Source organism: Anoplopoma fimbria, chromosome 6, assembly GCF_027596085.1.
Source record: "Anoplopoma fimbria isolate UVic2021 breed Golden Eagle Sablefish chromosome 6, Afim_UVic_2022, whole genome shotgun sequence".
In the NCBI taxonomy this organism is placed as follows: domain Eukaryota; kingdom Metazoa; phylum Chordata; class Actinopteri; order Perciformes; family Anoplopomatidae; genus Anoplopoma; species Anoplopoma fimbria.
In genome coordinates, this window is record NC_072454.1 from 3209154 (window position 1) to 3232850 (window position 23697).

General features: G+C 37.7%; 1 protein-coding gene across 2 annotated transcripts in view; it reads right to left on the reverse strand.

Moving 5' to 3' along the window:
- Positions 1–16801: 16801 nt before the first annotated feature.
- The window catches only part of cdh5 (cadherin 5), a 35825-nt gene continuing 28929 nt past the window's right edge, over positions 16802–23697 (reverse strand). The window contains exons 14-16 of one of the 2 annotated variants that reach the window (XR_008531259.1): positions 21915–22047; positions 18434–21034; positions 16802–18390 (exon numbers count right to left, since the gene is read on the reverse strand). Coding sequence is in view for 1 of the 2 variants with exons in the window: in XM_054600446.1 (XP_054456421.1) it covers positions 20644–21034; positions 21915–22047 (524 nt within the window). In the remaining variant the exon portion in view is untranslated. Of the gene's footprint in view, positions 21035–21914; positions 22048–23697 lie in introns of both variants that reach the window. The other variant, XM_054600446.1, reaches the window with a different exon arrangement.

A 23697-nucleotide genomic window follows, 5' to 3' on the forward strand; every position in this document is an offset into this window, starting at 1 on the left:
GGAAATACACCTGTCACCCATTTTTTGTTGTTGTTTTAATGGCAAATTATGTTGATCTGCACGTTACAATATGGCTAACTGCAGATGCCATATTTGTTCATTCGGGTTAATATAGAAGTACTCTGACAAATTAATTTAATGTTTTTAGTAAAGCGATGAAGTAACGTTTGTTGAGCTCATTGTATCCATATTTTTTTGAAGTGCTGCTTTAGCTCGACACAGCAGGAAGATCTCTGCAACAGAAATGTTTAAATAAGCATTCCAGGACTTTCAGCTGCTCCATTGAAGCCTCATTATAAGTTGATTATTGAGATATTGGATAAAGCTGATTAATATGAGTTTTCTGGATTGTCAGAATGATTTTATTTTAAGTTAATTCAGATAAAAGTGAAGTGTGTTCAAATGATGAATAATGAAGACAAAAAGGCAACCTGCACAACTCATAACAGCTTCAAAGAAGACGCATTTAAAAACAAATAAAACCTCCAACATGCAGCAGACATACAGTAACACTGCGTCATTTGATGCATTTCCAGAAAGAATAAGCGACGGGGAGTTCAGATTTTTATAGACTCGAATGCAGTTTCATAATGAGAATGATATCATTTCTCTACTGACTTGCTTATAGTTGCCAACAGGAGGCTACTGCCAATTTCTCAAAATCACGTATACATGTCCTTAGAGAGAGTTTGGTTTGAGATTTAAAAAAATAAAAAAGGCTTCTGAAAAAATCCTAACTGGACAGGAGGAGCACGGTAAATAATGCACACTGTAGATTACACAGAAACTCTGCTCCTGGTTTGCATGCAAGACAAAGCCGACTGCACACAGTTGATGACAAACAGATGAGAGTTCTCTCTAAGTAGCACAGGCTGCAGTAGCGTGACATTGTCATACTGTACAATCACTGAATGTCTCAGAGAAGAGGTCGGTTTCTTTTATATGCATGTGATCTTTCCCAAACATTAACAAAGTACTTTTAGTTTCCTCAACCAGTCTGGTCTCATCAAGCATGCATAGCGATATCTACGAATAATGAACCATAATTTGTAGATGTTCCACGTAATTTTTCGCATGTTATCCACATAATAAAGAAGCGGGAAATGCAATCTTTGAACCAGGAGTTTGCTGTTTGTTCCCTGTGTGAAAAGAAAAGTCAATTTTGATGTTTTTGTCACGTCACTTGCAAACTCTAGTGGTTATTTAAACCTCAACAACGATTTTTTCGAAACCTATTCCTATTTTTACTCCTATTTTTGTTGCCTAAACTTAACTAAGTATTTATGTAGGAGCCAGATATAGTCTGTGTCATTTTTTACACCTTTTTGCTCACTTACGGTAACGGTAATCACGTGGTGTTGGGGATAGCAATGGGGATATCACTTGTTCCGTAGTTTAGTGTTGTGAATGGAAGGAGAGCAGCTGAGAGAGGGAGTCTTATTTTTGCTGACCTCTGTTAAGATGCTATTTGACGCTGTTTATCGCTGTCGATTTCCTTTGCACACCGTTGCGAAAGTCTTTAGAACGTTTTCTATATGTGTTATCGAGCACCAGTGTTTGCTTGTTTTCCTGCAAATAAAATTACAAAACGCAACAACTGGATCTTTGAATCATTGACTGCCAACGCGTCCGCAGGTTAGTCTCCCCTACTCAGCCTCTCGGTGACTAATTTAAGTGGCAGGTAGTCATATATACTAACTAAGTTGTTGTTTTGCCTTAACCTAACTAAGTATTTCACAATCTATTCCTAAACCTTACTCAGGAGTTTTGACAAGAAGTTTGACTGTGAAGACGGAAGTTTAGTTTGAAAAGACTGTATGCATGTGACCGGTGGAAATTGACACGTGTTGGAGACAAAATACAAAACTCGACAACTTTATGAAAGAAAAGTTTGAAATATATTTAGAAAAGGCAGGAAAAAATATGGAGTAACTTTTCGTAGGATATAATACGAACAGTTACGTTGGATGGAGGATACGTTGCGTAAACCTAACCAAAGCTTAACCTGAAATTCATTTGGAGGATTTGATGAAATGAGAAAGAAATGCGCTTTAAAAACAAGGCAATTACTGTATAAGTAACTTGTCAAGTTGCCATGAAAAACACATCAGTAAGGTTTTACACTAGCGCTGGTAGCAAATCTGTGCAGAGCTTGTAATACTCTAGAGATTAGGGAAGAGAAGGGACAGTCGGAGACAGAGACACTGAGGGAGTCAGGTTTTGCCTGCAGACACAACAGCACTCCATCATTTCTCCATCTTTCTCGGTGGTGTTTCCTCTCTCTCTGCCCCTCCGTCTCTCCTCTCATCCATCTCCTCACAGCTCTTTCTGACATTCTATTTGGCCCACACAGACCCGTCATCCTTCAACACGTCAGGCACGGCGACGCCACCGATCTCACACTGACTAGCGTTTGTAGCCGGGCAGGCGGGACCCGCGGTAATAGAGCGCCCCGTGGGTTCAACTCCCATCACAGCTGGGTCACAAAGTCGACCCCACAGTGAGAAGGTCAAAGGTTCAGTCCTCGTGGAACAAGAGAGTTCGTTTCTTGGTACAAGGTTTATTACGCATTCTGCATTCACATGGCTATATTTAAGGTTTATTTGAGAACTTTAATGTGTTTTTTTAAATATTATTTATAGCTTTGCTTCCTCATTAATATGAGTTGTTATACCGTTTTATGCAGCAGCTAAGAGATAAGTCAGACTTGGAGGCTCGACTTTACAACGGAGAGGACGAGGCAACCAAATGAACTGCTGAGTTTAAAGAAGTTGCCAAGGAAACAATATAGTTTGAAGTGAATACTATATGTTCGTTCCGTCTGTCAGATGCATTAATGATTGTTTGTGCAGCCGCCATAAGAACAGTTGGCGGCTCTGCAAAATAAAACGAATAAGCAAACATTCTGGGTCATTTTTTTATTTAAACATCCTTACTTTTTGTCACATCCTGCATGATTTTGCTCCAGTTACTTTTTAAATAACATGGCTGTAGCTTCATCCTCCCTTAATTATTTGGATGCAAACAGAACAATATGAATTGCTATACCTCCTTTGTTTGTTTTTGAAATTGCACCAAGCCAAAACCTGCCTCAGACTCCTTACACTCCTGTAAACTTCTTGCACTGACGGATAAAATCTGCACTAAAGACCTCATGTTTGCAGCCTTTAGTACACTGAATGTGTTGCACTTTACAGACTCAAACATGTTGCATAAATCTGTAAGTGTCAGGCTGAAGTCAAAGGGCTTTTATCTGGCGTTGACCTTCATAGCTGAGTGGAGAGAGAAAGCCACTTAGATAACACACAGAGGGGCTTTGATATCCTCTGGGGAGCCCGACACTAAGACTCTCTGCAGTCCTGATACTGTGAGGCTCTTTACATCAAACCGTCCACCGCTGTCACTGGAAATGTCACACGTATTAAAACTGGAAGTGTGGCTTTTAACACAACACGGATGACCACGCTATCAAGGGAATCCTATATCTTCTTGGTAATCCTTTCTCCGTTGCTATGCTTTTTTTTTATGCCATCTAGTTTATTCTGTTTTTATATCTTGACCCATATGGATTTCATTACGTCACCTGCACCTGTTTGGATTTCCTCTCTTTTTTTTTTTATATAACTCAAACACATGCATGCTGATCTGAGTAACCTAAAAAAAAAACAAAAAAACATTTGGGCCAGCGTTGCCTTACAGCACTGTTGCTGTAAGGCTTCTGTACTTCACTGCTGAAACAAGAGAGTTAAAGTGTGTGGGAGGAAAGCTGAGCGAGAGAGAGAGATGAGCTTTTTCCAAAAATCACTATAACACTCCTACAAAAGCCCTACAGGGACCTACAGAGTGTTTGCTATAGTAAATTTGCTTTATGTTACTTTTAATTGCCTCTAACGGCACCACGGTGAAATTATTCGATGAAGGAAACAATGTAATTCAATAACATAAGTGTAGGGAGTTCTTGTTGGAGCGAGTAACACACAGTAGTGAGAGTGTTTGTTTGTATTTATATTGACTTTATGCCGTCGTTTCCCTCCTGTGTCATGTTGTCCATCAATAATGGCCTGCAGATGATCAACTGGGTTGAGAGCTGATGACTGCAAAGGACATTTCATACTCATCAAAGCATTCACTGACACCTCACGCATCTGCATTCGTCATGTTTCTGCACTCGTTTATTCTGATAGCTACTGTGGTGGACGAAGCATTTAGATCATTTCAGTAAAAGTAGTGAAAAGTTGTTGTTTTTTACACATTTGAAAGTTAAAGATCTGCATTTGAAATGTTTCTTTTTTTCAGTAGAAGTACAAAAGTATATTCAGAAATATCTTCTTAAAACATTTATATCATTTCTTTTTAATGATTTATGGTCAGTGTTATCAATTATTGGATTTTTATTGCTGATGCATTGATGCATAAGCAGCATTTCCATGCTGTAGCAGGTCGAGGCGGAGGTCATTGTAACTACTTTAATTACATTTGGATAGTTCAATCTGTAAGAAGGCATTATATTAATTTAATTTAAGAAGAAACCAATAATTATGGCAACATATTAGTGGAGTAAAAAGTGTAGTATTTGCCTTTTAAAATAGTAGTGGAGTGGAAGCATACTATTTAAATACCTCAATACATTACTCAAGTACTTGAGTAATGTATAATTGCATGCCATCACTGAATTAACTTGACCTACAGTGAGTTTTTTTTATCTTCTGTGAGTGCACCTACTGGAATATTACATAATATCATTGTGATACTGTAGGAGGTAAAATACTATGAAAAAAAAGAAAATGTCAGCATGAACTCACTCTTCAGCACCAACTACAATGTACTCCATACTAGTGTGTCAAATATAAACATATAATGTATATTCTGCATGCATGTGTGTGTAGTTTGAGCAGAGAGAGAGAGAGAGAGATGGAAAGAGAGATTAGCTGCCTACCTGCAAAAAATGTAGAAATATGAGTCCTTTCATCAGCTCCTTGATGTCGCTTCACATCTCTGACAACAGCAGCAACAACATCCCAGTGTGATCAACCAGTCCGGAGGTCCTCCTCTCTCTCTCTCTCTCTCTCTCCCTCTCTATATACCTCTCTCTCTCTCTCTCTCTCTCTCTCGGGACTTGGCCCACCTCCTCAGAATAGCGCTTCGTTAAACTCTCGGTGATTTTACCTGCACGATGCACCGAGCATCCTCCTCCGGGCGGTCCCGTCCTCACAGCATCAGCACCAGCATCAGCATCAGCACCACCATCATCATCATCATCATCATCATCACTGTCACCGTCCTCCAAACGCTGATGTCTCTCCCTTCTGTCTCTATGAACACCTCTCTGTCGAAAGCATCAGCATCACCGTCACCTTCGTCTGTGTCTGTCCCGGTTCTCTGTCCCGTGGCTCGGGGCTCTGCAGCCCAATAAGTGTGTCATGCTTGGGAAGAGAAGCGCATCATCCAGAGCAATGCATATGCCGATGGAGAGACAGACAGCCAGGAAATGCTTCACCAAAAAAAAAAAAAAAAAAAAAGGAAGAAGAATCGTGATGCTTGTGAGAAACTAGTGCAATGATATTAAAAAAAATCACCTCAGAGCTACAAGTCTGAATGTAACTGTGAAAATCACATTTATACCTTTAACTCACAAGACCCCACTGGGATTATATATATGTAACCTATATTTTAGTTTTAATAATATAGTGCACAAAACTTACAATATGAACTCATCAAAATCAGAATCATCTTTATTTGCCAAGTATGGAAGATGTGAATAGACAAGAAGCTAAAAAAAGGGCAACCAAACAAATAGACATTATTAGATATTGATAAAATATTAAGTAACGGTTAAATACAGTATACTGCTAAATCAAAGTAATCTGGTAGACATGTACTATGAAGTTACAACATTCTGCTGAAGTCACAGTAAACAGCTGTTATTTCACAATAATTTACAGTGAAAATGATACAATACTTTACTGTAAAAGTATTTCAACTAGTAGCCTCTAATATACTGTGAATTAACAGTCAAATCATTTACAGTGTAGCTGGAAAATAGAAAACATCAATGGCCAACGACATACAATGTTTTGTGGACAAATGCAAAGGAATAAATATTGAATGGGTAATGTAATAGAATACTTTATACACATGAAGTGGGTACAGTATATTCTTGTATGTACAGTATATCTGACGATGGTACATACATGTTAAAGGGGACACATCATGCTCATTTTCAGGTTCATATTTGTATTTGTGTTTTCTACTAGAACATGTTTACATGCTTTAATGTTCAAAAAACACAATACGTTCCTGATACTGTCCGTCTGAATATACCTGTGATCTCACTTCATCGGAAACGCTCCGTTTTGGTGCCTGTCTCTTTAAGAGCCTCCACCCCTAAAAAGACCAAGTCTGCTCTGATTGGCTTGTGAGAAAAATACGGTGCACCTTTTGAAGAGGTAGTTCTCAAACCTTGGGTGGAGATACTCAGATGGGGGGGTTATTATACAATTATTTATTTAAAAGCAGACTGCTGTGTGTGATCCCGTGTTTAACAAGAATTCAACGTTGATTTATTTGACATGTAACTTCAGTACGTAAATAACGCCACTTTTGTAGTTATATAAACCCAAACCACCGTGTTTTCCTTCACCTAGCCAAGTGTGATTTTTTTTGGCCTAAACTTAACTTGAGTGGTTTTCTGTGAAGTCAGAAGTTTATTTTGCAAAGACTGTACGCACAAAACAAATACAAATTGACTTGTGTTGCTGGACTTCTGTAGGAAAATGCACGTAAAATGAGGGGTAACTTCTTCATAAGCTATCATTCTAACAGCTGTATTAGGACACGTTGATCCTCACCACAAGCTTTGGAGCTTTTACTGGCTCAGCTTGTCTCCCTCATCACTTTTTAATTTCCAACACTTGTTAATTTTTGCAAAACAACATTTGTTTCTCCCTGATGATGTGATAATTAGCATAAGTCATTGCAATTATGCATTTTAAGTTGATGGTTTTCAGTCATATACATTCTGAAACACATTAAGAATAAGCTTTTTAAATAACCAAATCATTGTAAATTAACCATCTGGCAGTACCTACATAGCCCATTAGATGGCGTTCTGAAACCCACTGTTTAAAGTAGCTGAACCAGAACACAGACTGTGGGCCAGACGCCATCACCCAACATCAGTGACCGCCGCCTGTAATGCTCTTAAAGCAGCACATTAGTGACCACATGTTCACATGTCACATGGAGGTGTGAGGTTTGGATCTGAGCCCTCCACGCTGGTGATTTTAATTATTCAGGCTGATGAAACTCCTCTCAGGACTGTGTGGGCGTGAACTGACATTTGATTGATATCTGACCTTCCTGTTTGTCCAGGAAAAAGTACATAGTCATAAAAGGCATTTTTTTTTTTATTGGCCTTTTAATTGATTTTGATATTTCAAAGTACAAAAGAATAAAGAGAATAATGTCTTGATTTCATGTAGTTGCACTGGGACACTTGAATAGAACAGAACCATCATCATAGGTATTAGTAACATCTGTTCTTCTTCTACAGTGATCACCTGAGCAGTAATCAGCCACGATTGAAAACAGATGTTTAGCTATTGAGCCTTTAGAAACAAGTAAATTATACATGCAAGTACTTCAAGCGTTGTCAGGGAGTCTACTGACAAACTGCATTTCATTTCTTGCTGTTAGGGATAAAAAAAAATCCTGTGAGAACTACTTACTAAATTCTAGTCATGTCCTGATATTTAAATTCAATTTCTCCATTTTAGAAGACATTTCCCTCCATTATGTAGTGGCAGAAAATGCAGTAATTGTTGAGTCTGTGAAATTTTCAGGATTAAAGTCATGTTTCAGCATAAAATCACTATATTTCTTAAACTTATTTTAAAAGGGGAAAGAAGTTTCCTGAACTTTAATGCGTCCACTGATATTAAATGTCAATTACATTTTTGTTTTAATTTTCAACAACACCAGGGACAGGGTACTATTATTCAAATTCAAACTTTTACTTTTGTTTCTTATCTTTATTTTTCTACCAAAAATATTAGTTTCCTTAAACTTGGAATGAAATTAAGCAAGGTGAATTTAGTGCTTCTTCCAGAACTGCTGTAGCAACCAATTTCCATTGTATAAATACGTATTGATTTTATAATTTAAAAAAAATTTTTAAATTAGAAGAAGCATGAAAAGCCAAACTCAGGGTGTATTTTAGCTTTGAACCACAGGGTGGCGACAGAGAACTGCCAGTTTTCAGTTGTCAGTTTGGCTTTTTCAGTTTGGATTTTCAGGTTGTGCTTTCTCTCTCTTTGGTGGTAAATAAATCATCTAATCTCATTAATCATGCATGTAATGAGTATCATAGATGTTAATGAGCATTTTAAGGCATTTAAAGGCGATTAACTAACAGACCTGTGCGATATTGATTCTTAGATGGACAGTCTCTTCAAAATGTTCACTTTTGGCCAGAAAACTCTGTGACAGTGACGTGTTTGTCTTTTTTCTTGTCAAATCATTTAAATCCTTTAACCATAAACCCATGTGTGATTGTTAAATCTCACATGGGTTTATGGTTAAAGGAAACCTGAAGTAAACATTGGCTTATCTTATGATTTCTGTAACTTAAATGACATAATGAACATACTTATTTTAAACTAAACCACAATGTTTTACTAAACCTAACCAGGTAGTTTTGTTGGGTTTTTGTGTTTTGTTTCAATTCACAACATTAACCCCATGTTTGAAACTGCGATCGTAATCTGGAAAAAAACAGTTGTTTCCCTTGTTTTGTCAGCCTGTAAACGTAACATTATGTAAGAAAGTTGCTTGGAATTTATTAACAGCAGTCACGTTGTTGCGTTGCATTGTAACATTTCATTGTTACATTAATATTTTAACACAAACCGTGATCGTTTTCAAGGTTAACCGCGTGGCATTGTGCGTTTCTGCAGGTGTGATACGAGGCTGTTGTGAAACGCATTTATGAATCAAACTTTGGTCTCAGTAACGTCCACGCTCAATGCATCCTGTGCTTTGCAGAAACCTACAATGCCAACATTTGTTTTGCCTACTGAATTGACCTACTGCTTCTCAAACAGGGGCAAACAAAGGGAATGAGGAAAGGGGATATCCTCCCGTTCACATTGTTAAGTATTTACCATTTTCAGACAGGACGTTGGTCAAACAGTCATTGTTTAAATCACCCTTTGTGTTTATGTTTTACTTTACAGCAGCTGATAAATCCGTCTTCAGCGTCGTAGCACAAACTCCAACGTCTCCCAGCTGATTAGTCACCGGCAGGTCTTTCTTTCACCCAAACACCCGGTGAGATGTTGGACCTCGTCGGTGTCTCCATCTGCAACAGCTCCCGCTGCGCTTGTGTTGAGCTCAGATTTGTTTGTCAGTGTGTCAGTGGGATGTTTGATGCAGCTCAGCTTTTTGTGATGGTTGACTGCAGTGCTTTCCAGACCGGGAATGAGGACCAGGCCTTTTGAGTAATCGACTTACACGTAGGGAACTGAAACCCTCTGAATGTGGACATGCCATACCTTTTTAGCTACATGCCACAGCTTTATTTCTGCCTTTGACTCAGACAAAACAACATCTGCTTCACAGACCAGAGGAGGAGATGAAACAAAAGAGACCTAAAGTCAAATCCTGATTCAACGTACGAGGCCAGAACCTGTGTGTTTAGTCGGTAGATGTTTGTGTTACACCACAGTGAAATATTTGCACAGACAACAACAGTTTTTCTTCTCCTGCAATAACAATAGAGTTTGTATTTATGAGATTTTATCGACAGATGTGGGCAAGGAAGGAGACAAGTTGGCAGGTTATAGAAACAGCATCAGTTTGTCTCTGACAATGGAAGACATTCCTGATGTTGATGTGGACAGAGAGGCCGTTGGAATTCAGTCTGTAAACCTAAATATCTATTTTGGAAACCTGGTTTCTTGTTTAAAACTGCTAATGGAATGTTTTCTGACTTCTTGTTTAGAGTCCAACATTTCCTAAGGATCCCAAATACTGTAGTCCAGGCGTGTTGGAAATGAGTTTCCCATTAAAATAACTTTGGATTTACTGAAGTGGTTCATAAAACAGCAGTGTCTTTCGTTTCATATTTTGCTCTTTGTGTGACATCTAGTATGAAAAATATACATTTTTGTTTCCTTTTGAAGTTCTTGTTTGATGCATCCAAAAGAAAACATTTCCTTTTTATGTCTTCATCATCACATTAAGTAGAAACAATGTAAAAGCGATTTGCTTTTGTGCTCTGTGTTTCATTATTTTACCCTGACTCATTATGGATCGCAGTGAAGCAACATCACTTGGTTGCATAACTTGCATCTGATGACCAAAAAGAAAACTGAAAGTCCTCACATAATAAAGGTTTACTGAAAGTCATGACCCAACGTTACCCTGAGTGTGAATGAAGACAGATGTGAGATGTTTTACACCCATTACAACAGTTAAGGGTGGAATCCATCTGGGTTCGCTTGCTGGTCTTACCAGAAAACAGAGACGTAAGTTACCACAGAGACCTTATCAACTAGCTGATGAATATAGGAACGCTTGCACTAGGTGGGAAATAACTCAAAGGATTCTTTTGAATTGGGGTTGATTGTAAAGTCTTGTGTTCTGTGAGGTTAAATTACTGCTTTTGTCAATGGTATCTTATGGTTTTAAAGAGAGGGGTGTTATTTTTTAGCCACCTAAAAGAAAACCAACCTTAAAAAATCTATATCATGACTTTCGTGTCTAAACTAAACTGGCATCCACAGCAGTGCATAGCTTAGCTTCTGTACCAGTACTGACGTTTGCTCCTCCAAACTGGGAGCTACTGTCCACCATCAAACTGCAGAAAGATACACACTGACTATGGATATATGCTTTCATATGTGGAACATCATCATGCAGAAATATATGTTGGGAATCGTTTTTTGGGAAAATATCATTTTGACACGAGAACATACAAACATCAAAAAGTTATATGATTAGCTACAGAATGATTAAAAAAACTCAAATAATAAATAATTTGTCGTAAAAGGTGTAGTGAAATGATATGATGTTGTTTAAATTAGGTTATTAGGTAACAAAATATAAAAAAAATCCCCCTTAAAAACGTGCACATATCAAACGCCTTTACCCTAATGTCACGTGACATGTGCATGTAAACATTAAATGTGCACAGATAGGTGTGCTACTCTCTCACATTCATCTGAGCTGTTTGTCATGCTAGCAGACACAAACTGCTCGTGACAGGACGCAGAGCATTCTCTAACTGGATTACATGCCGTGGTCATGTAAACGGCTTCCCGAATCAACTCCTTTTGCATGTAAACACATAACTGCGGCCCACTTCAAAATTCAGACTTTCTTTGATCAGGCTTCAAAGGATTATCCATTCGCAGTCTCCATGTAATCGTATTCAAGGATAAAGCGCGCCTCAGTTTAATAGTCTGTTTTTTTGTAGTTTGACCATAATGCAATGTTTAGCGTGTTGCCGCCAGACGGTGCAGCCCCATCCTCGCCACAAGTACACTGGAGTCGAGCTTGAGGTCTGAGGTTTGAGGGAAGATGAGATGGAGGTATGCGGCTCTCCTCTTTTGATCACCGTCTCTCTTTCTTGTCAGTCTCACTCTTCCAGCCTTCCTCCTGGCCTGAATAACTGATGACGAGGTGAATGTGGTGTTGGTGCAGCTCACAGTGAAAGCTTTTTTAAAAAGCACTCCCAATTTCTGATTAGATGGTGTTAGGGAGTGTTATCATGCAGGAAATATGAGGAACATATCAAGGATTGGACAGTGGAATATGTGGAATCCTTCCACTGTCCATGTAGATGTGATGGGAGTCAGAAATCAGCTTGAATTGGTTTTTGGAAACATCTGTTTTTTCCAAGATTTTGGTGTTATGAATGTTAACACACTCCTTTAGAGTGTCATCTAAATGCATATAGTTTCTCTGATGTCTTTTACAATGCTCAAAAGCATATGGTTGTTTTTTCAAAGTTTGTTAGCGTTGCGGCCCGTCCACCTGTCTACCTGTGCTGAGCTAATATGTATATAGTTATTTGGGATTTTGAACTTTTTTTTGGTTATTAATATTCTTTACTGTGTTATTACTTATTTACTTATTTATAATACTTGTTTTGATCTTGTTTTTTTTTACTATGTCTCTTGTTTGCACTATCCTCTCTGCTGCTGTAATCCTGCAAATTTCCCTGCTGGGGGACTAATAAAGGATTATCTTATTTTATCTTATTTTATCGTTACGCAACATTTACAGAAGTCATCTAAATGCATATAGTTTCTCTGATGTCTTTTACAATGCTCAAAAGCATATGGTTGTTTTTTCAAAGTGTGTTAGCGTTGCGGCCCGTCCACCTGTCTACCTGTGCTGAGCTCGTTCTGCAGCAGCTTGGGATGGTCATCAAAGTAACTGGCTGGACCTGACAGACGGGAGTGCCTTTGAGTATTCAAGGCCTGTTTCCTCACAGGTTTCACTCCTTTCCTGGGCAGCTCCCATGTCCTCCCTACTCATTAATCAACTGTAGTTTCATGCCTTAAAACAACACTCATACATTCTTTATTCTGGCAGTGTGATGTTGAACTAAAGTAGGTGATAAAACATGCTAGATGAATTATCTTCAGCTGGGGTCGACTCGAGATCGCATAGAAACAAGACATTCCAAGAAGTAAAATACAACCTCCAATGCATGAAACATGAAAAGAAAAACGGTTTCAGTATAGACAATTACACCAAACAGCTGTAATTCACATGAAGTATTTATCTTTGCATAGTGTCAAGCGAATGCATGACTGCACAAGTAGAAACATTAGCTTTATTTTTATTGAACCTTTATTTATCCAGTTCAGTCCCATTTACATTTCCGAGGGAGTCCAAGACAGCATAAATGTTTCACAATGTAAACTGAAATAAGCAAAGATCTTAAAAACGAAACCGAAAAAAGTTGAAAAATAAATAAATAAGAGACAAGTAACAAGACTAAAACAGCAAGTTTAACGTGTCTCTGTTGCTCACAACATAAAGTATCCTCATACAACAGTTCATATGATATCTTTGTTTTTCTATGAATGTCAAGCAACGTGTTGATTTCCCCTCGTTACATGAATACAGTCTTTTCAAGTTAAACTTCTGTCTTCACAGGAATCAATTTAGTTAGGTTTAGGCACAAAACTACCTAGTAAGGTTTGGCATAAGATCATTGTTTGTGTTGAAATAAGTTTGGATATGGCATTACTTTATTACAGAAGTAAAGGTTAGGGTAGCTTCATGTATTTAGTTACTATGCACTGATGCCTCTTGTTCCTCTTATACTTTTTCACACAAAAACAAACCAAAAGGTTGTTGCCATGAATGGGCAGAACTGCAACACAGAGAGGAGAACATCATAAAGGCCATGTGAATGAACAACGAATCAACGCAATAGATAGTCTTTGTGTTGAAATGTGGCCTTATTTGAGAGCCTGTTCTCTCTAGAAAAATGACATCTATGATATATTGAGAACTGACTGTCCTTTCTCAGGAGCAACAATGGAAGCAGGGTGACTTGAGTCTTTTTTTGACTTGGTCAGAAAAATTAGCAAATCAGCTATTGACATTTATGTATTAGGACTAGTTGGAAATTGAGTTTCCCAACATGAATGTGGATTCACATAAAAAAACTTTTTGTTGAAAACAGCCTGAAGCTTGAAGAACATCTGGTCCTATTTAAAAGTAAGATGTTTAAGCCAGATCAAAATCAAAAAATATTGATCTTTGAATGTGTGTGTGTGTGTGTGTGTGTGTGTGTGTGTGTGTGTGTGTGTGTGTGTGTGTGTGTGTGTGTGTGTGTGTGTGTGTGTGTGTGTGTGTGTGTGTGTGTGTGACGTAAGTCACTATGGTATTTCCCTATCATGGTCTCTCTCTCTCTCTCTCTCTCTCTCTCTCTCTCTCTCCTGTGATCTTGTACTCTCGGCCATCATGTCCTCATGTCTCATATGGATATGATCACAAATATGGAGGTCCGACCTGTACACCCCCCTGCTATAATAAAACTCCATGAACCTGTGGTGAATTTACACTTGGTTAGGAGAAGAGAAAAACAGAGGATATCCCCCGACTCACATGTGATCACATGTCAAAGATCAAGGCGAAGGAGATCAGAGCTCTTCCTCACGCCGCCTCACAAAGTGTAACAATTGACATGTCGGATCATTTTACACAAAGAGACGGTGCTGGACTTCCCCACATGAATTCATATATATATATATATATATATATATATATATATATATATATATATATATATATATATATATATATATAAACACTGACTGTGTAAAAGATCCATGTCGACACTCAAACTTTATATTTACTTGGTGAAAATCTGCTATGCATCATATATCTGACCCGCCTTATTGTTGGGTTATTATCAGCAAATTCCATCCTCTCCTTTTAAGAACATGAGGGATGGTTTAATCATTAAAAACACATGATCACATCATTGTTTCTCAAGCAAACTTGAAATCTAGATTCCAGAAAGTACTTTTATAATGACTCTGAAACACATGTTTTTGTAAATTTATATATATTTCTTTTAAAATGAAATTTTTTTCCAACCTGCTCTCACTCCCAACTCCTCAAATACTTTTAAATTTCAGATTGTTAGATGCATACAGTGTGTTTTCAAAATAAAACTCTGTTTTCACTGGAAAAAGAGGTTTAGGAAAAGACTGTAACTTTATGTAATGTAAAAAAATGTAACGAACCATTATGTAATATTAAGTAAGTAACGTAACATCGTCATAAAAGTATGTGCAATACACTGTACAATACTAAAGTTATTCTGTTATTCTATATATAATATTTATATAGTTAATTGGGATTTTTTTTGGTTATTAATATTCTTTACTGTGTTATTACTTATTTACTTATTTATAATACTTGTTTTGATCTTGTTTTTTTTACTATGTCTCTTGTTTGCACTATCCTCTCTGCTGCTGTAATCCTGCAAATTTCCCTGCTGGGGGACTAATAAAGGATTATCTTATTTTATCTTATTTTATCGTTACGCAACATTTAAAGAAGTCAACATTGACTATCGTTTTCACATGGAAGGCAACATCGGTCTCCTGGGTTAAAGTCCTGTGTTTTTTGACCCAACCATTGATTTCCCTACGCAGACTTTATTGCGTTTTATATTACTTTACATGACTTAACTCCAGACATTACTACAACCATGCAGTGCGTAATGAGTTAAACATGTAAGGCCAATGACCAGTCGGAAGTAAGAACATGCTTTTTACACCTGCTCTTGATAGCTTTTGTTTTCCAGTTGTCCACCTTAACTTGATGAGGGGGATAAAGAGAATTTCTCTTTTTCATGGAATTAAAACACATAAAAATTCACATTTCGGCTATTATTTAACTTGATTCAAAGAACATCGAACTAAAGTGGACGTCAAAACACCAAACACAAGACAACAAAACTTATTGTAGTGTTTATTTTTTTATTCTACACTTACAAAAATGTCAGGTAATAAAAAGTAGTTGCTATACACCATAAAAACCATATATATAAAACATTGTGATCGCCATCAAAAAAATGAATTACAGTATTTTGTTCAAGGATAAAGGCACATGTTGCTCCCTTGGAGACCCTTACTGTATTTACACTACAATGTATTTCTATGTGGTTTCTCTTTTGTTTTTATTTTAAATGGGTTTGACACCCATTTGTGTGTATGTACATGGGTACAATCACAATCACAAGCACACACACAAACAGTAAATCACATATTCACCATTCAAACACGACTCATCATTTGTAAAAAAAAGAATTGTTACTTTTTACAGCAATAAAAACAGATTGTGTCAAGTTCGACGTCTTCTAAATACAATAACGTAGGCTACAGATAAAGGAGGTGAGAAAATCAACATTAGGCACGTTTTTTTTTCTATATATACATTTCACTCAAAGTATACTCCTCAATAACACATGGGATACACAGATGAAATTAAAGCAAAATCACATAAAAGTCTGTTTTTTAAGCTAATATTTTGATACATATGGGGCGTTTCTTTCTTGACATGAAGGTGAAAATCTTTATTTTGTGCCTGAAACCAAACCGGAGAGGTTTATTTTCACTGTCTGGATCCAATCAATACAAATTAGAAATTAAAAATGTAAAAAAAATTGTACTTATAACTGACTCTTTTAGATGCATGAATGTATGTGTGAATTTGTTGTTTTTTAAAATACAGTTTTGGAACAGAACTAAAATGTGGAAAAACATTGCTGGCCAAAATTATGGTCAAATTTATCCATCTACCTCTCAAAATGTCTCAGATTTTCTCACAACACTTATTGCTGTTAGGAAAGTAGATAATTGAGCGTCTCTGTCTGCTACAGGCTTGCAGATTTTAACAACACAGATTTTTTTTGTTCACAATTAGAGATAATGGTGATCACATACAAAAAAAATAATCAAAAAACAACTTTAATATTGTTTCCTTGAGAGATACTGACAGGTCTGAGATAACAGGACGTAGAAATAGTCTCCATACTTTGGCCCAAACAAAGATGGCAGCCAGAAAAGTAAGTCATTGTTCGTTCACTAAATGTCTCCAGGAGTAATAAGAGCTTTCAGAAGACACGTTTTTTTTATTTTTTTCAAGTTAAGTTGTCTTCTATTTCTTCTTTACAAAAGCCAGCCTAGTCGGCAGCAACAATGTTGTTAATGTAAGTTTCTGCAAACCAGGGATACGTTGAATGTGGACTTTTTTTTTGCACAAAGTATTTATGCTACATTGCATAAATAAAAAACTGTTACAGTACATTGTTACGTTACATTGTTACTTAACATAGCTACGTTACGTTGTTATGTTAAGTTGTTATGTTAAGTTGCTATGTTATATTTTAACAATAACATTTTAACACAACAATGATCTTATTTATGCCCGTAACCAAGTAGTTTTGTTGCTTTAACCTTACCGTTTGTTTCAAAAGTTAACAACATAATTTCGCGTTTCTACAAGCTTGATACCAGGCTGAAATGAGTCGTGTTCATGAAATGTATTTCGGTTCAGAGACAGTGAGCACTCAACGTGTCTCGTGGTTTGCAGAAATGTAGAATCCCCCCCAAAAAATGGCAACTAGGTTGCAAAAGCAATGTTCTGCTTATGATCGACTGTATTCATCAGTGCAAACTTTAAAAAATGTATTGAAGAAACAAGATGTACAAATTTTCTGTCACTCGGAGCCAACAAAGTGAGGAGTTGTCTATCATGAATTTAAGATTCAACTGGGGCTAATCTTTATTGATTTGTGAAGGTTGCGTTTGGCGTTGCTGCACAAACAGGATGTTAACACCTCTTTTACGTGCCATGTGTCTCAGCGTCTCATCACACACATCTTTGCTCTAAAGTGTTTCTGCTCAGCTGGAAAACTCATCACTGCTCCACATTGTTCTCTTCGTCTTTCCTCCTTGCTTTCTTGTCATCCGATGTTTCTCCTTGCCTCGCTCCCTTTTCCTCTCCAAGGTTGTTTTCCCAGGCCTTGCTAACGGGAAGTGAGCACAATGTGTTGGCCCACGGGAGAGATAACACGGACAGGAAGGGGCGGGAGCAAACTCCCCCCCCAACATGGACAGGAAGTTGACTCCGCTGTTTGGTTTAGCTGATTAGAGGACGACGAGAGAGGACGGTGTGGTCGAGATACGGTGAGGCAAACAAGGAGAGTCGGAGAACGAGAGAAAGACCGATAGTGAGGTGGAGGAACTGGCTGCTCTGAGTTTAAATATATGTAAGAACCCAACAGGAAAGCATGGAGAGGGCTTCCAGCTATTGTATCCGACGTTTATCACTCGGCATTCTAAGGAGCTTTAAAGAAACAACTTCAAGTCCAAACAAAACAGAATAAACAGGAGAATAAATAAACTATAGATATCTAAACTGGAATGAAATCACGTTTAAAAAAACAAAGGGACGTTCCCAAGGACATGTGGCTGTGTCTTCAGCAGAACAATCTATTTAAATATTTAATTGTCAACTGGACTATTTGAATGGGAATTGGCACCACTTTACTGTAAAGCAAACTGATTTATGAGCAGCTGCAGTGACCTTTTATGAATGATTTACTGTACCTCCAAAGCTTTCATTGACACAATAAGCCAAAATGTCTGTAGGTATTGTTTAAATGCTACTGAGTCACTGATAGCGAGGGTTCAAACAGTGCATGGGCGCAGTTGTTCCTGCAAATATACATCATATGATAATGATCTTTGTATGGAATAACCCATGACTAATGAATGGGTCAAGCTGCTCAAGCTCATTTTGACAAACATGTTGCTGTTGTTCAGGTTCATAAATGTAAGTTTTTTGCTGCTTTTTTTAGTTTTATATTATTGCAAATTGAATATCTCCATACATTTTTTTGGTCACACAAAACAGGGAGAATCTTGGGCTCAATGGGCTCATCTTGGCACTTTTTTAGACATTTCATAGATAAATATTCAAGATGAGAAAATGGAATATTTATAACTTTTAGGCTTAATCCACAAAAAGTCATACAGTAATCAAAAATAATGCAAAATGAAGATGAGCTCCAAAGAGCATGTTTTTTTGTTTTTTGCATTGGGTGGACTGTCCTGTTGACAATAAGCATGAGCCAAAGTAAAAGTATTGTATGTATCCATATTTTGGTTGTTTGAGACACTGTAGCCTAATAATGTAAATGAGTAGACTCATTCTCATATCAATAAGTAATGTTCTGCCTCATTAGAAGATGACACAAACTACAGTAAATAAATAGTTCCAGGTCTTTCAAAGGATTCAAGCTTTGTTTGTGAATGATCAATGGTGCTTTTTTTTCTGTAAATATGACAGAGATTTCTTTTGGGATGTTGGATCGGAGAGTTTCTGACCTGCCAGTAGCCAAAAGGATGAGAGGTTAAAGTTATTCGAGCCATCACAACGGCCCGACTGGCAGCTTTTGCCGCTCGGCGTTTCCTGAGTTGTCTGAATGACTTTTGTTCTAGTAGGCCTCTGAGAATTGGGCTTTCATCACAACAATAACTGTGATGATAAGTTCTGTCAAATAAGACCTAGGAAACATGCTGTAATTCTGTCTGAGCGGCAGTAGTGTCGTTTCCTTTCAATCCGTCTGTCTGTTGTCTTTTCTCTCCTCGGAGCAGAAGAAAATGACTTCCTTAGAAAATGACTCCTCGTTCGTATCAGATGGTTGGTTTCAGGAAACAAAGAGAGGGTTTCTACCTTGAAAAAACTGTGTGTGATAAATATCAAGAACGTTTTGTGCAGCTTTCTAAACTTTTTCAGACAACTAACACCTGATGTTGTGTTGTGAGTTTTCCAGACTTGAACTTTCCTTAAAGACAACTCTTTCCAGTATTTCAGATAAAGCAAACACTGCTGGTATCCCGCTGTGATCAAACACTTCAAGCCTCTTTGAGTTAAAACTCTTGCGGCTGCTCAGTTTTTCACCTCAAACAATAAACCCCTGAAGCGATATCTTATTTACAAATAAAATCATCAACCTCAGATAAAAAATAAAATCACCCTGTTCTCACCGTGTTCATGGCCCTTTTGTCTAGTAAATAAAAAATAAAGAACATCAAAGTTCAGAGAGATTACAGGCCGTCGATATGAAAGAGAAGCAGAGGACAGAAAAAAATATGGTAAAAATCTCAAATCAACAAGGACTGGTTTTAAAATGCACCATTTTGCATCCCCAGTAGGTCAGAAATAAACTTTTATTGATATTAAAAAGCCTTTATATATAGATAAACATAAATGAGCTCATATCCAGATGACTAGTTAATGTAAACATTTGATTTAATAAGACTATGCATACTTTAGTTCTTTTTGTTGTTGTTGTTTTTGTAAATGTAGGCCATGTGTGTTTAGCTCCAAATGTAGACTATGCATATATTAAGAAATATGCATCATTAGTGGAGGGTATGTGTAAATGATTATAGGCGCGTACAAATAACACATTTTAAACGAGACATGGTACAAAACTTAATCTGCAAAACAGTCACTGGTGGTAAAAAGGGGATGCAAAATGGTGCTTTTAGACATAAACTGAAGGCAAACGGACAACAACATTGCTGGCCAGCAGTGACCCGATTAACCATCAATCATACACTCTGATTGCCCGCAGAGGGAGCGTCGTCTGATTGGATATCAGATCTTTTTAAGGTGATATAAAAGGGTTACGATGTCACACTTCACGACACTGTGACGGCAATAAAAAAAGCATCCTCACGTTGTGGATCTCACGCTGTCGCCAACAATCAATCCTCTTGCACATCTGTGAGGCAGTTAGTTTTCTCTTTCTCCTATGGCGTCATGTCCTGGTGTTGCTTACTTTAAAATCTTTTCCTCAGAGGAGGAGGACACAAAGGGCACCATATTGTCCAAAAAATTGCTTTCCAAAAACCAAAACTGAGGCTCTTGGAAAGAAACAAAATGGACGGCGTCAAAGCCTGGTTCTACAGGTGTGAGTGTGTATATTTCCTACATACGTTTGGCTATGTGTGAGTGTGTTTTTATGGCTCTTTTAGATGTGTGTTTGTGTATTTTGGCATCCTTTTTATGCTTATTAGCAGATGGTCTCCATCAGTACTGATGGTAGTAGTCAGGTGCGTCCACACCGTACAGCTCGGCCAGGGTTCTGAACCTCGGCCCCCAGTCGCTCAGGAAGTCGTAATCCATGTTCGAACCCGTGGAGGAACTTCCCAGAGAGCTGAGGCTTCCGGCTAAAGACTCGGGTCCCTCGTAGCCGTAGATGTGGAGGGTGTCGTAGGGGAAGCCGTCCCTGTCGTGGTCCGCCTCGTCCTTCTTCGACTCGATCATCACGGCCATGTCGCCCTTACACGCGGTGGGTTGTGCGTGGTGGTGGGGTTTCTGCACCATGGCGTAGAGAGAGGGGTGGGGCTGAGGGTGGCGGTCCGGGTGACGGAGCAGGGAGCCGTCGTGGCAGGCGGAAGAGAGGATCGAGACATCGTAGCTAAAAGAGATATACTGAATGTTAACTTATTAACTGGTGAACTCTGAGAATGGGATCATGGGAGTTAAAGTCATGTCAAACATGTCAGGTCTGCTGTCAAATGCACACTTAGATTTGTCCTAGATATGACAAAAAAAAGCCAAATCAACAGTGAAAAAGTGCTCTAAAAAGATAACCTGGTATAATATTCAATCCTATTTCACAGCTAGGAAGTAAAATTGTATCTTTTTAAAACACGAATCATTCAGAAAGCTTTGAATCTTTCATATTTTTAATAGTATGAGAACAGAATATTTTTTTCTTATGCATTCTTGACTGTGTTCTACTTTCTGCAATTTTCTTATGTTCACTTCTTTTAGCCGTCATTTCTTTTGACAGCATGCAGTATGGTGCAGTTATTATGGATAGTGTATAGGGATTATTTATGGGTTTAATACTATTAAAATATAGATAAGATTAGATCCGGATTAGATTAAACTTTAATCGTTTCATTTTGGGCAAACTGGGTCATCAAATTGACAGATACAGCAAAGAAAATAAATATTGCAAACGGGGAGGGTTAATAGAGTTTATGGCTTTCTACGAAATATAAAGTGCAAAATAATAAAAGTAGAGCATCAATAAGGAAGGTATAAAATAAAAATATTTGTTTTTTTAAATATAACTATCAAGATGCATGCAACATAAAGATGAGTATTAAAGAGAAACATTTAGATCTCCAGCAAATGTTTCATCCTTTGACATTAAATTCATAATTATTGTTGAAAGAATCTTTGAAGAAGATTAGAGAATGAACCTCTGGAGAAACTGTGTCAGCCCATTTCAGTCACATTTAGGTTCTCTGAGTGTGTTTCTTGTTCCTCTTTTTTTATCTACATACCCATTAGTGTCCATCTCTCCTCCTCCCTCCTCATCGTATGTGACCAGCTGCTCGTGAATCTCCCCGCTGTGCTTCAGACTGGCCAGAGAATCCTTCTGGTAGCGTTTCCTCATCACAAACAGGATCACTATGACTGTAAAAGCAGCAGAGGACAGTTTTGTTTTAGAACATATTCATTCTGCTGATCCTCTTTGATTGCACACACAAGGAAATAATAATAATACAATTTTATATAGCGCTTTTCTAGATACCCAAAGACGCTTTACATAGGGCAAAGACAAACAAAATAAAAATAAATGAATGTATTGAACATATATAAAAGAGGAAAAGTTTAAAACCCTTCGTTGCAAATTGAAAACATCCAGAGTTCTTGCTGGACAAGCAGTGCGAATTTAAAAAACAAGGGAGAATTAGGCCAGGAAAATGGAAACAGGAAAAAAAAATGGGGGCAAGAAACTAGTAAGGAAACTGGAACACTAACGAGGGATTGAGCCTAGAAAACAGAGCAGGAATGAGGGGAAGAAAATGAGGAGCGGGTGGTTTTAGGTGTCTGAGACATTTTGCCTCGAGCATGAAAACCTCAGATGAATCTACTCAGCCAGAGACAAAACAGGAGAGATGGAAAGAAAGGGGAGCGTAAGAAGCAGGAGGAGAGATTCAGTAACTATAAGAGAGTAAGTGGAAATGAGAAAGCAAAATGAAGGAGGATGACAAAGGAAGGAAAAGGGAAGGAAAGTTGGATCTGGCAGGTACCAAGAAATTAACAATAAAGCATTAGAGAAAATGGTAAACACAGGAAAAGCTAAAGAGAGCAAAACCATTAGAAAAGCAGCTGCAAGAATTGTGACTCTTGTACAGTCACCACTCTGTAAAGGACATTCACTCAGGTGACCGGCGTTCATGTCTGGTGTGAAACCAAAAATTGAGCCACTGAGTCACATGACTTAAAATACATTACGTGACAAGCGTACTTATTTAAAGCCAGACCAATATGTTTTTCCTAACCCTATAAAGGCTTTTACACACCGGGGCCGTTAACCTCGTATGATTCATTTGCACGTCAATATGTTTTATAAACTGCTGTTTTTGGTCATGAATACTTTCACGCTGAAAGTGAATATTACACGAGACGCAGACAGTGTCAGTTTTCAGTTTTCAACCAATCATGTTGTGCAGAACGTGTTGAGTTGCACTTTTATTTATGCTCTGTTGTCAGGAAACACTTTTATGTGTCAATTGTGGGCAGTAACAGTATTATGTGAAGAACATGTTGAGGCCCACAAGGAATCAAAAGCACACAGAAAAACTCCACCAAGACACGAACAATTTTTATTTTTTCCTTAAAATTCAGAAAGAAGCACTTATGGAGTGCGTGGACATTTATCTGGATTATTTAAAAATAAGGATATGTGGGCAACAAGGACTGTAAAGTTTAAAACTTTCTTCCCACATGAACGGTAAAGTCATAAAGAAATAACGTGTTAAAAATAATCTTAATGAGAATAAAGGACAGCAACACCCGTGTGATTTTATCTCCTGGTCGTATCAGTCGTAACGCCCAAATCCTAGTTATAATAGGCTCACAATCATTCACAAGAAAATTGAGAAAAGCATCAAAAGGTCAAAGTAATAGAGGGATTTTGAGTCTGTAGAGGCATAAAATATAGACTTTTACAGGTTATAAAGTAAATTTGGTTAAAACCCTAATTTTGCATTAACTTTGTTGCATTTCTTTCATCTTAACGTACTGTCCAAGTAAAGAAATTAGATAAGAAAGTGGGCT